Source organism: Rhinoderma darwinii, chromosome 6 (assembly GCF_050947455.1).
Source record: "Rhinoderma darwinii isolate aRhiDar2 chromosome 6, aRhiDar2.hap1, whole genome shotgun sequence".
NCBI classification, from domain to species: domain Eukaryota; kingdom Metazoa; phylum Chordata; class Amphibia; order Anura; family Rhinodermatidae; genus Rhinoderma; species Rhinoderma darwinii.
Genome location: NC_134692.1, coordinates 69302739 through 69317199, shown reverse-complemented (window position 1 = coordinate 69317199; position 14461 = coordinate 69302739). Strand labels below are relative to the sequence as shown.

General features: G+C 39.0%; 1 protein-coding gene across 1 annotated transcript in view; it reads left to right on the top strand.

Annotated features, from left to right (window-relative positions):
- Positions 1 to 14461, top strand: part of COL5A2 (collagen type V alpha 2 chain) — a 137228-nt gene that overhangs the window by 74578 nt on the left and 48189 nt on the right. The window contains exons 4-10 of the mRNA XM_075829918.1: positions 1950 to 1982; positions 3217 to 3249; positions 7905 to 7958; positions 9375 to 9473; positions 10570 to 10650; positions 11868 to 11912; positions 13287 to 13340. Of these exons, the coding sequence (XP_075686033.1) occupies positions 1950 to 1982; positions 3217 to 3249; positions 7905 to 7958; positions 9375 to 9473; positions 10570 to 10650; positions 11868 to 11912; positions 13287 to 13340 (399 nt within the window). The remainder of the gene's footprint in view (positions 1 to 1949; positions 1983 to 3216; positions 3250 to 7904; positions 7959 to 9374; positions 9474 to 10569; positions 10651 to 11867; positions 11913 to 13286; positions 13341 to 14461) is intronic.

Here is a 14461-nt window from a genome sequence, read left to right as displayed (position 1 = left end):
ATTGAAACGCAAGCAAAATGCTATTCGTCTATATATTCGTCTGTGCACCTCCATAGTGCGACAACTGTTTTTTAACTGTAGCATGAGAAGTGCAGTCCATAGAAATATATTGGGGGGAATTTATCAACCTTTTTATGCCAGTTTCTGGCATAGAAAAGTTGCAAAGGGCCCAAAAGACTTTTGGCCTTTTTACGCCACCCTTGCTGCTTTTGTGTCAAGGGGCCCGACTTCTCATAAGAGGGTGGGCCTCAAAGACCCGACACATTTATTGTATATTAAGCCAGAATATTGGCTTGAATTATAGTGTAAATCTACACCAGCACCTAGCTGGCATAGATTTTATTCTGTGGGGCGTAGCAAGGTAGAGGTTAGTGTTGTGCTCCTTACCCCCCAATGGACATTTAAATAAAAAAAATGAAATAAAAAAAATGAATTGGTTACCTCAACACTTCTCCTCTTCCCTCCAGTTCCTCATAGCATGACACGGCTCATACAAAGTGCTTTTGCCTGATGACGTTGAGTGCTGCATTGCATATAAGTCCCTGAAACTGCTTAGCATCAGGTCCTTGTATGAGCCGTGCTGGAATGCTGAGGGGGACGCAGAGGGCAGAAGAGGAGCGATGAAGTGAGCATATTTTATTTTTATTTTATTGGCTGATGGTTCAATTAATGGATGGATCACGAACGTGGGTGTTCACACTATGATTTTTCATCCTGTTGAAAGGTACTTTTCAAGATTTTTGTTTTAAAACAGGATACAACAGGATGCTTATCCCGTTGCATCCTGTTGCCATTCTATTGCACTGAAAATAGGATATATTTGGATTCTGTTCATAAACGGGACAGAAAAGATTACAATGCATCATTTTTGTGTCCTGTTGCTTACTTTCAACTGGATTCAAAAATGTGGTGTGTACCTAACATGTCCCTGCCTCCCCGCGGGAAAACTGTCCCGTACTGAAAACATGATTACAGTACGGGACAGTATTCCTGCGGATAGGCAGCAACTCCTAGTGTCATAGATAACTATGATTTTAGGAGCCCTTCTCCCTGATCTGTGATCATGGACTGAACACGGCAGTCTGAATGTGGACCTCACAGCATCATAGCGATTTAGTATGGGTTATCAAACCTGCAGTCAGGCTCGGATTCGCAGGAAATGTATCCGTATATAACACTCTTGTGAAACTGGCCTTATTAATATATTTGCTGTGTTACAATTACATGAAGTTCTCTTGCATATGCGACGCAATGTATTCCAATGGACTACAAGTAATTACAGCTGTCACACTGCAAAAGTCTGTGCATAGCCCCAGCCTAAGGCCCCATGCGCACGACCGTATTTTTCATCGGTAATTACAGACAGTAATTACGGACCCATTCATTTCTATTGGCCACGGAAACTTTTTACGGATGGGTGTCCGTGCTGAAAAAATTATAGAACCTGTCCTATTCTTGTCAGTAATTACGACAAGGACTCTCCCATAGAAGTCTATGGGAGCTTCCTTAAATACGGACGGCTACGGATGAGCATACGTATACCGTCCGTATGTACGGAAGCATTGCTATGCAATATTCTGATGACATCATTTGCATCCTCCTTCCGTTTTTACGGATCCGTATATACGGATGAAATACGGATGCCTACGGATCCGTATTTACAGACAGTATTTCGGGATAGATGAAAATACAGGCATATGCATGGGGCCTAAATCACTGTTAAAGGCACAGACTTTTTGCAGTAGGACAGCTCATCATATTTTTATGCCACAGTCACCTCACAAACATATCAATGGATGGCAATCTACGGAACATGCTTTTTTTTGTTATGTTTAGGGTGAGGATACAGTATTCCTCTTTAATTATATTTCTCTGGTAGAAGACATATGTGATATTCAAAAATATATCTCCATTGTTTCCTAAATATATTTGTTTATTTCTCTTTATAGGGTCAAAAAGGAGAACCTGGTGATGTGCCCGCTGTAAGTTCTTGTGGATTTTTATCTGTTTTTGTCTATAAATTCTTAAAATTCAGTCAGGTTGATTTTAGATGTCTAATCATAGCATTATGAGCATAAATTCAGACAATCACAAGAACAATTAGTGCTTAGAAGATACTATCAACATAACTAAAAGGAAAGCCAATGTTGCATGTGCCCATCCGTACGTCAGTTTTGTGTAGCGTGCCATGTTGAGGAATACGACAGCTACTGAACTAGACCAGGTTAATAAATGAGTCGCACACTATGCAAATTATAGCCCACACCCCAGATGTAATTGCATTGATAAATGTATTACATTAATTAAAGTCTAATGTCTTATAACTGTGGATAGTGTGAAATCAGGAGCTTTAAAGTGATTACAGATATTAGATTTTTATTGACCGATCCTGTGCTGTCATTTGTATACAGCATGTATACCGCATATAGTAAACAGCTGCCTGCAGTCACTATTAGGAGGGGCTTTGAAGCTTATGGATGGATAGAAGCTGTATAAATCCATCTTCAGTAAGCTCCCCCTTGTGGTGGCTGCATGCAGTCAGAATATTTTCATTCTAGAAGAATCTGTCACAGATTGCACACTCCTTTTTTAATTTCTTAATGCACTTAGCCTTTTCTAAAAATAAAATAAAAAATTAAACAATACATACAATTTAGGTTCATCTAGGTTGGGAGAGGTTAGTATATTAGGAATTGCTTTTTTATATTTTTGCCTAAAAGATTGATTATTAAAACTTTTTATTGCAATTCAACCAATTGAAAGTGACTTGCGAATGTGAAAGAAGTTTATTGTCACATGACCCTCTTCCCATTGAAAAAACTAAAGTTGGATACAAAATGGCCGACTTCAAAATGGCCGCCATGGTCAACACCCAGCTTGAAAAGTTTCCCCCCTCCCATATACTAATGTGCCACAAACAGGAAGTTAATATCACCAACCATTCCCATTTTATTTAGGTGTATCTATATAAATGGCCCACCCTGTATAATTAAATATCCATGAGTGCCACACGTCATTTTAGAATGTACCGTATATGCAATTGAACAATTATTTCAGATAAAATACAGTAATATTCTACTTTTATTTGGTAGATATCTTCAGACTATTGGCAAAGGGATTCAGTTAATTCAGTTAATAATGTTAAAGTTAATGATTTTAAGAAAAAGCTTACCAAAATAGAACATGTTATAATTAAATTGTATTATTTTATTCTAGGTGTCTGGTATTCGAGGACGTCCAGGACCTGCTGTAAGTTTTGAAAAGATTAGATATGATAGAAAACCATGATGCTGTTCATTCGGGTCATTAGACTCGATGTCAAGTTGGGTTTTGCGGCATTACATAGTTACATAGTTGATAAGGTTAAAAAAAAGACACAGGTCCATCAAGTCCAATCTATAATCCTACCGTGTTAATCCAGAGGAAGGCAAAACCTCCATGAGGTTGATGCCAATCGCCTCATTAGGGGGAAAAATCCTCCCCGACTCCAAATATGGCAATCATTATAAATCCTTGGATCAACATCCTATCTCCAGAATTTAGTACTCATAACCTGTAATATAATATTTTTCAAGAAAGGCATCAAGGCCCTTATTGAACTTGTTCAAAGAGTGAACCATCACAACATCCTGTGGCATAGTGTCACTGCTCTCACAGTAGAGGATCTCCGTCTGCGATGATGGTGAAACATTTTTTCCTCTAGACGGATGCCTCCTTGTCCTTGTTAAAGGCTTAGGTATAAAAATATCATTAGAAAGATCTCTGTACTGTCCAATTATATATTTGTGCATTGTAATTAGATCGCCCCATAGCCGTATTTTTTCTAAACTGAATAGCCCCAGGTTTAGAAAACTTTCTTGGAACTGCAATCCACCTATTTCCCTTAATTACCTGGGTCACCCTACTTTGCACCCGTTCTAGTTCAGCCATGTACGTCTTATACACAGATGTTCATCGATTGTACGTAATATTCCATGTGTGGTCTGAGTAGTGATTTGTGTAGAGGCAAAACGATGTTATTGTCACGAGCATCTATGACTCTTTTGATGCATCCCATGATTTTATTTGCCTTGGCAGCAGCTGCCTGGCACTGGTTGCTAAAGGTAAATATACTGTCCACTAATATCCCCAAATGTTTTTCAGTAGCAGTTTTACCCAGTGTTTTAACATTTTCTCCATATTTGTAACATTTGTTTCCTTGTCCCAAATGCATAACCTTACATTTATCCACATTAAACTTATTTGTCATTTCTCTGCCCAAACCTCCAGCTTCTCCAAATCCCTTTGTAGTATTGCACTATCCTCCTCTGTGTTGATCACTTTACAGAGCTTAGTGTCATCTTCAAATACTGAAATTATACTCTGTAAACCCTCTACAAGGTCCTTAATAAATATATAAAAATGAAGAGGGCCCAATACTGAACCCTGTGGAACCCCACTGGTAACTGTGACCCACTCTAACGTACCATTAATAACCACCCTCTGTTTTCTATAAATGAGCCAGTTGTTAATCCAATTACATATATTTTCCCACAGTCCCAGTATTTTCATTTTTATACCAACCTTTTAATGCGGCACAGTATCAAACTCCTTTGAAAAGTCTAGGTACATCCCATCCACAGCCTTACCCAGGTCCAGTCTAGAACTTACCTCCTCATAGAAGCTGATCAGATTGGTTTGACAGGACCGTTCCCTCATAAACCCATGCGGATTCTGTGTTAACAGTTTATTTGCATTGAGATATTCGAGAATAGCATCTCTTAGAAAACCCTCAAATATTTTACCCGCAATGGAGGTTAAAGATGCTCTGTCCCCAGATTATAAATGCCATATCTCCTGCATAATCTGATCGTTGCTGTAATGTAGATAACAACAATGGTTTTTATTTTGGAAAACGATCATTTTTGAGCAAGTTATGAGCAATTTTAGATTACTGCTAATTAGTTCCTTAATAGACAATATGGGCGTTTTTTACCTTTTGACCAAGTGGGTGTTGTAAAGAGAAGTGTATGACGATGACCAATCAGCGTCATAAACTTCTCTCCATTCATGTCCATTTGTACTCAGCACAGCGTGATCTCGTGAGATCACGCTCCTCTGTCACATACACCCACGTTAACTTTACTGAAGTGTCTTGAGAGTGAATAGAGATTGCCTCCAGCCAGGACGCGATGTCTATTCACACTCCCGACACTTCGGTAACGTTTGTGTGGGACTTAATCACAGCACAGCGTGATCTCACAAGATCACGCTGTGAATGACAGCACAGCGTGCTGTGTGAGTAAGTCCCTCAAAAACTTTACCGAAGTGTTGGGAGTGTGAATAGACATCGCGTCCTGGCTGGAGGCAATGTCTATTCACTCTCAAGACACTTCAGTAAAGTTGACATGGGTGTATGTGACAGCAGAGCGAGATCACGCTGTGCTGAGTACAAATGGGCATGAATGGAGAGAAGTGCATGACCCTGATTGGTCAGTGTCATACACTTCTCCTTACAACGCTCACTTGGTCAAAAGGTGAAAAACGCCCAGTTGTCTGTTAAGAAACGAATTAGCATAAGTCTAAAATTGCTCATAACTTGCGTGAAAATTATTGTTTTTCAAAATAAAAAACACTGCTGTTATCTACATTACAGCGCCGATCTATGTAGGGGATAGGGCACTTATAATGTGGTGACAGAGCCTCTTTAAACTTATATGTCTATAGTTTCCGGGCTCAGTTTTTGAGCCCTTTTGGAATATTGACACCACATTTGCTTTGCGCCAGTCCTGTGGAACAGACCCAGTCATGATAGAATCCTTAAATATCAAAAATAAGGGTCTGTCTATCACGGTGCTTAATTCTTCAGAACGCCGGGGTGTGTACCATGTGGATTCCGGTGATTTGTCTATTTTAGTGTTTTTAAGGCGGTGCTGCACTTTTTGCTGGGTTAAGCAGGTGACATTTAATGGAGAATTTACTTTATCCCTAATCATGTCGCCTGACATTGGGTTTTCCTGTGTAAATACAATAAAGAAAAAAGCGTTTAATAGATTGGACTTTTCCTCATCCTCCTTCACCATTATACCCAGATTATTTTTGAGACTGCCAACACTTTCAGTTTTCAGTTTCTTATTATTTATGTATTTGAAAATCACTTCTATCTACCCTGAGCAGCTGAAGCCATATAGAGAATATTATTCAGCTGGGCCTAAGAAGCCAGCCAAGAAAGCACATGTAAACTTCACTTCCTTGCTATGTGTTCAACCTTTAGGTCATTGAGATTGAATGAAGAAGGACATTCTTGGTTCAGCCCATTTCTAGCGGATGCCAGACTTTAGTGAACAATCTTGAACCTTATCAACCTCATTTGATCAAATCAACAGGCTCTTAATGGCAAGCTATTCTTTCCCAGAATACATTACTAAAGCTAGCCATACTGTACATTAGTGATTTCAGATGGCCGTTTTCGGAACATCTTGGTGTTCCTGGTTGGCATGTGAAGGTTGACGTCTTAAAGAGACTCTGTCACCACATTATAAGTGCCCTATCTCCTACATAAGGAGATCGGCGCTGTAATGTAGGTGACAGTAATGCTTTTTATTTAAAAAAAACGATCTTTTTTCACAACGTTAGGAGCGATTTTGTGTCCTGATAATGAATACACATGAAATCCAGCCTGGACGTCATGTGTACTCAGAATCCTGACACTTTTAGCTCCGTGATCTCGCGAGATTTCGTATCCGTTGCTGGAATCTCACAAAAAAGAGTCAGAAGTGTCAGGATTCTGAGTACACATGACGTCCAGGCTGGATGGTCATGTCTCATGTGTATTCATTATCAGGACACTGTAGTAATGTTAGGGCTTGTGTATGAGGCTGCACATAGTGATATAACTATATCGCTAGTGCAGTGTAAATGAATGGAGAGGAGTGCATGATGCTGATTGGTCAGCGTCATGCACTCCTCTGTACAACGCCCACTTAGTCGAAAGTAAAAGTACGCCCACTTGGGCATTAAGAAAGCGCATTAGCATAAACCAAAATCGCTCCTAACGTTGTTAAAAAAGATCGTTTTTTTTAAATAAAAAGCATTACTGTCACCTACATTACAGCGCCGATCTCCTTATGTACGAGACAGGGCACTTATAATGTGGTGACAGAGTCTCTTTAAATGACAACATCGTAAGTTAAAATTACAAATTGCCAATCGATCTCTGCCTAGATTTGATCTGTGGCTGGGTTTAGGCTTCTATCGATTGGATGCAGATCTTTCGTTTGGAATAAATGACTTCCCATGGATTGCACCCCACAATGTCAGAAAAAAATCCAACACGACAGATCCCCTTATTTACAGGAATATTTCTCTATCGGCGTCTGTCTTGCTTGTTTGTGCCACAAAAAAGAACTGACAGCAGAAAATGGTTTAAATCAAACTTTTTGGCGTACCAAATCTGGAGTATATACCCAGCTTAAAGGGTAACTAAACACTCGACAAACTTCTGATATGTTATAGTGACGTGGCAGAAGTTTTGATCGTGTGAGCGCTCAGCTGCTTCGTGTCTGTTCAGCTTTTCCCGGAAATCAATGTATCGGAGTACGGGCTCAATAGAAAGTCTATGAACCCATAATCCGCTACCTCAGCTTTTCTGAAAAAGCCAAAGAGAAACGAAGCGGCTGTGCGCTCACACGAGTGCTTCTGCCGCTTCGTTTTTGCGATTGGTGGGGGTCTCAGTGCTCGGACCCCACCAATAAAAACTTTTGACATGTCACTATGACATGTCAGAAGTTTCTCGAACGTTTAGTTACCCTTTAAGTCAGTAGGCACATGTTCATCTACTTCAGCTTACTTCTTTCTTTCTATATTGAGCTCTGTTTGTGGACGGCAAAGATTTTTAATGAGAATGATATTTAATTTTTTTACAGGGACCCCCAGGCTCCCAAGGATCAAGAGGAGACAGAGGCCCAAAGGGAAAACCTGTAAGTTAACATAATATATTTGTTATAGAGAGGTATTGCCAAGTTAACTCTAATTTAGATTAATTGCCAGTTAATAAATAAATTTGAGTAAGAAAATACTTTGTATGTGGATGTTGGTTAAAATATAGCTGAAATGTAAACATGTGTAGGCGTATTTCACATTCATTTTCTCCGAAAATATTTTTTTTTATCAACATGTATCATTGTTATTTGCAAAGAAAAACTGCAATTTCAATCTGTATTTTACCAACCTAAAGTAATTGAAGAGTCTTTATTTCCATGTATGGGGTCATGCCATGTTAATGCAAAAAGCAGCATGGTTATGCTTTCAGCATAGAAAATATTTACTACACTGAGAAGTATAGTAAAATACAGTGTGGAAAGCCATGCCTCATAGGGATTTCACATTCTAAAATTCATAGGAGGTAATTGCCTGCCTCGGAATTTATAGTAGACGGCTGCCATTTGCATTTGCGTTTCATCGACACTGGATGTCAGTGCTGCTTCACTGAATACGACACTGAGGACATGAATCACATCAAAATATTTTGTCATAATTTACTGTCGTGTTACTTGATATGATAATTTTAATGTCATGAATCATCATCATAACAAAACATATGGGAGAATTTGATAGATTTAAGTATTTTAGGATTTTTTTTTATCTCGTAGTAAATCTTCCACTATAGGACATAATAATTAAAGAGACAGGGTAGAAGTACTACAGCAGGGATAGTAATATTATTAAACTTTGTTCATGCTTTCTTGCACTATTTTTATTTAGTTTTTTTATGCAGTGTGTACAGTTTTTTTGTGGTACATTTTGTTGATTAAACAAACTACCTTTGGCCTCATTCACATCTGTGTTGGAGTCTCCATTAGGGGCCTTCCTCGCCGATCCATCTGAGAATACCTGGCAATGCCACGGACACCCCAACAGAAACCCAACAGAACCAATTTAATTCAATGGGTTCCGTCGGCAGCTGGTGGTGTCTGTGGTGTAATAGTACCGGCGCTTCCGGCTATTCCCTTGTTGTGCTCCTCTGATGGAGCAGAGCAATGGAATGGTGAGCACAGATGTGAAGGAGGCCTTACAACAACATATTACCCAATAAAAGACTAGAAGCATGGCACAAAACACCACCGATCATATAAAAAAGTTCAAAAACACAATGTTATAATGCACAAACTTCGTAAGTTCCAATATTTTTGTTCTAAAACACCAATTCGATCAATTCAAGAACATCTTATAAGGAGTAGACTTATAGACAATTTGCTTTATGTATTTAACACATTGCGTTGTTCTATGTCACTAGCAGATACATATAATTAAATTATCAACTATGGCTCATGATTTAGATTTATTATAATAATTAAAGATGACAAAAAATATTCCTTTAACTATTTTCCCGTAAGGGTACCCGGGGTCCTGCTGGAATAGATGGGGAACCTGGTATTCCTGGACAGCCTGGTGATCCTGGCCCTCCTAGTCATTCTTCCGTCCCTGGAAGTCATGTAAGTAAAGACTGTATTTTTTTTTTATATTAAATGTAATTAAATGCGTAGGACATTTTATTTAAGCACAGATATCATTTATGACTTTAAATATTCTAAGTGAAATTAGAATATAAAATATGCAGACTTCAGTTCAAATGTATTTAATTCAACTTTTGTTTGAGAACATTTGCCTAGGGCAGAGGCCAGTCTTCTTTATAACTCTATATGACAATGTTTATGGCTGAATGTGCAATGGAAATGTGCAATGTTATTTGAAACATAATGTACCGATAGATGATGTTGCAGGAGATAACATTTTCCAGTGCAGAAAGGCAGAGCCTATTATCAGAATAGGGAACAGACGCTGTTCTCCTGATACACAAAAAAAATTGTCTATATTTTTCAATTGGCTACAGCAGTAAATTTAGTTGTACACAAATCTGCCATGTGTTCACTGCTAGAAGCAGCATCCCAAAACTGGCAACGGTGTGGGCAGAAGAATACTGAAGAGGGTCCATTACGAGACAGCAGCACGACTTATATTCATTCCTGCTGCAAGAGAAACGATATTACTGGATGGCCATATCACCATCTCCATCAAAAAAATCTTTGACAAAATGTATTATATTTTTTATATTGTGTTTAAGTTTTAGGGTATGTTCACATGGCAAACTAAAAACGTCCGTGAAATACGGAGCTGTTTTCAAGGGAAAATAGCCTCTGATTTTCAGTCGTTTTTAAAGCATCAAGCGTTTTTTGAGGCGTTTTTTGCGGCCAATTTTGGAGCTGTTTTTCTATTGACCCAATGAACGGCTGCGTCGGAACTAAACACAGTTTTTCCCATTGCAATCAATGGGCAGATGTTTGGAGGCGTTCAGCCTTCATATTTTCAGCCATAGTGATACTGTATTGTTTTATGTTGAAACTTTGCGGAAGGATAATACATGGAGGGAACAGTCTTGTAGGCCACTTTCATACAAAATAAGAATGTCCACTGTGGCAAGTTTAAACACTTACAAAAATTGTAAATAACTGTCCGTATATGTTTCATTACAAGACCGTTTACTCCCCATAGCGAATTACTGCAACATTTAGCTTTGTTTTCTTTTTACAGCCATTTTCCTCTCAAATGCAAGGTGGATTTGATGAGAAATCTGGACTCGGGTCTCAAGTTGGACTGATGCCTGGTTCAGTGGTAAGAAACATTATTCAAATTTTTTATCAAATGTCAACCAAAATATTAATACAATAAATGTCCTTTTAGTAAGTCCTTGTAAATGATCCTGAGGCCTAGCAGCGCTTGTCAGACCCAGCTTCTCTAACATACTCCCTGGGAAATGACACATGAGAGCCAAAATCAAATTTACAAACTTTGTAGAAATGTTTAGGAAGACAAGAATCTCTTCCGAGCTTCTCTTGTGAGTCTGTGTCTGTTATGCTGAAATACAAAGGTCTATTCTTGACCATTTCAAATCAAAGTTTCTTATAACACAGTTTACGATATCTGCAGAAAAGAAAAGTTTGACAAGTGCCCTTTAAACTCACTGTTTTATTTTCTTGTCTATATTGCGCTATAGAATGATATTTTGAATTTTCCCTTTTGTTTAGTAGGCCAATTGGAAACTAATTTCCAGACCCAGAAATGCCCACAGAACAGTTGCTACCTTACATATTCCACTTCTCTTGGCATAAGTGCACTTTTTATCCCAAATATACCTTACATAGTCAAAAGCATGTGGACACCTAAATACAGTATATCCATGTGCTTAGTGAACATCTTGTTCCAAAATCATGGTCATTAACATGGAGACAGACACCTTTTGCTTCTATTATATTCTCTGCTTTCAGGGCAGGCTTTTTACTATATTTGTTAATATGGCTGAGGAGATTTTCAACCTTTTAGCTACAAATACTAGTGAAGTCAGGCAATTAATGTTGGGCGAAAAGGAAAGGTAGTTTGCAAAATGGTATCTGTCAAAATAATTTACCCCTATTATTTAAAGGCTACGTAAACCTTGCACCTATATACATCTTGCAACCAATTTGACTTATGTTGTAACACTTCGGAAATGAAAAATGAAGCAACTTTGCAAATAGTCTTGATTAAAAATGTCCCATCTTTGTATGAGTCGCCATGGTAATAGACTACAAACGAACCCTGTGTAGTCTGATTCCGTAGTCATACCCTCTTTCATCTATCCCCTCCTTGTTAACCTACTAAATGTATGTTAGATAGAACCAAGTTTAAATCATTTAGTGGACATAAATAGTGCGTTTTAATGTGTAATGGATAGGTTAATAGGTCATTTCACGGATATTTAAGTCAGAAAGATCCATAAATGTTTCTTATTGTCTATGAATTATTGTAACTTTAGAAATATTATAATCGGTTATTTGCATATTGTATTACAGGGGCAAGTTGGACCAAGAGGTCCACAGGGTATACCAGGCAACCCAGTAAGTAATTATTAAATGTTATTTAACATGAATTCTTGTGCTGGTCTCTACTTTTCATTTAGAGGTGTAGATGACCATATTACTGAACTTAAAGGGGTTGTCTGCTGTGGAGAATCCCTACTTACTAGAAGGGTCTCTGGAAATAGCTGGTCACTGGGGTCCCAGTAGCTCGACACTTTGTGATCTGCTTTTTATTTGTGTAGAAACCTGTTCAGTTTCCCTGCACCACCACCGCAGGGCAAATTAAGCATTGCACAGTGGCCATTTAAATTTATGGGTTGTCTTTGTAAAGCCGGACAGGTCCTCCAGGGTGAAAGACACTCTTTGCGCCACTCTCTACCTGCGCCAAGAGATGGGGATCCTGAACAGAGGACTTCCTTATATTAACTCAGAATTCCCTAATAGGGTACACTGGGTTTTCTAAACGTGACAGGGCCTTTGAGAACTTTGATATTTAATGTCACATAAATTAACATAACTGGTTTCAAAAGAACAGGAGAGGTCATATGCAGACATACTCAGCATTTAGTGTGTGGTCTCTGCTACATGTAGTATCCAGTACCTGATGAAATATTCAGTATATGGACCCCATCGGTTAATTGTACTGTCATAAAACCTATACCTGGTGGTCAATAAGTATTCCTGAATCTGATGGTAAATGGTACTTTGTTGGTCAGAGGTGCAGGCAGATCCCAGGTACCTGGCGATTAGTAGTACAGTTAGCATTTATTCACTGTGGGTCAGGAGTACAGTCAATGTCTGGCTACACTACTGTAACTCAATGTCCACTTGCTTGAAGTCAGTGTTATTGTAATGCCTTGCCGTCACTGGAACGTTTAGTTGTCTGTTTAATATTAATGGTCTAATGCCTTGTCATGGGTCCTGATGGTTTTAAAGCATAGACAGCTGGGACTATTGAGCACCTAGTTTCCAAAGCAAAAGACATGCCAGACCTCCCCAACCATCACATGCCATTTATAGTATTACTGTCCTTCTATACGGCAGCAGGAGAAGAATTTACCATCTAAGGTACTCTGCACCCTCGGCATCCTTCATAGGTACCAGTGCTAGGATAAGGAAGTAGAGTTTCTAAATGTCAGCTATTGATTGTAAAAACTAAATGAATTTGAAAGACAAAATATTGAATACTTTTAGTTTATATCTGCCTTCACATGGAGCCAGACAGAACGTGTGCGTATATTATTGCACTCTGTAATAACATATAATATAATAAAGCTCCATCACACCTAAGTATGAAGCATATGTTCATATTTATTATTCTACCTGTCACCAGAACAATTATGCAATAAACTATAATAGAACATTGTGTGGCCTATTAAATCTAGACATTTACTTGTCTTTTTTTCCTAATAGGGTGGAATGGGCCCTTCTGGCTCTTCAGGAGAACTAGGTGAACCAGGCTCTATGGTAAGCAGTAATATTCTACATACTTTTTATCATGTTTCATCATTTTGAAAATAATAAATAACCCTTTAAAGCAGAATACTGAGTATTTGGTCAAAGGCATAAAGTATGTATACTAAGCAAATAAAATTAAATGTCCTAATGGAGACACTTGTGAAGAAGCAAATATCTTCCACCCCACAGGTCATCGATACCGTTCATTATGTGTTGATTAGCAAGTAGCATTCTTACTGGCATACTGTATATAGGCAATATTAATAGAGATATTTTCCCAGAGGGAATTGACTGAAAATCTCTAACTGTACCTGTTGACATAACCAAGAAGAATAAATGGCAAGTTTTTGCTATGTTTACATCTCGTTTTTCCTTCTGGCAGAAGCATGCGTTGGGAGGAGTCCTGACGTATACCTCCGACGGAAGGTACCGACGCATCCACTGTATAGGCATGTAGTGGGATACGTTGCCCAAACTCCCCGGGCACAGCGCTACTTTTTGTGTTGAGCCGGGGGAAGCCCCTGATTTCACTGTCCATATGTGGACAGTGACGATAGGAGCTTTGAGATGCTGGACTCCTTGGGCAGAGCGTCGGCAACGATCTGGCTGGGGATTCCACTCCTGGTGGAGCCTGTGACGTCACTGTCCAGACATGGACAGTAACGCTAGGGGCTTCTCCAGTCCCAAAGTCCTTGGCCAGTGTGATACAGATTCTCTGGTAGGGGACTCCATAGTAAAAAGCCCCTGACATCACTGTCCATACATTGCCAGCCACGTAAGGGGATTCCACCGTGCCGAAATCCGTGGGCCGAACGCTACCTGATGCTCTTTCTGGGGATTCCAGCCCTGGGAAAGACCCCCAAGGTATACTTTTAATGTATACCTGTGATGGATTCCATACAGTGGCATCCATCACACATAGGTTCCCATGTAAAAAATATATATACCGCATGGTATACGTTTCTTTAGTGGGATCCCTCAGGATGGAACAGCGTTGTCTACTACGTTATTCGATCCCTCAAAAAAAAGGTATATCGACATATACCAGTCCGATGGTATAACCTATGCATCTCCTTGGTTACAGAATACAAACAAACCCTTTGTCTACTGATCCTGCAGTCGTATTTACT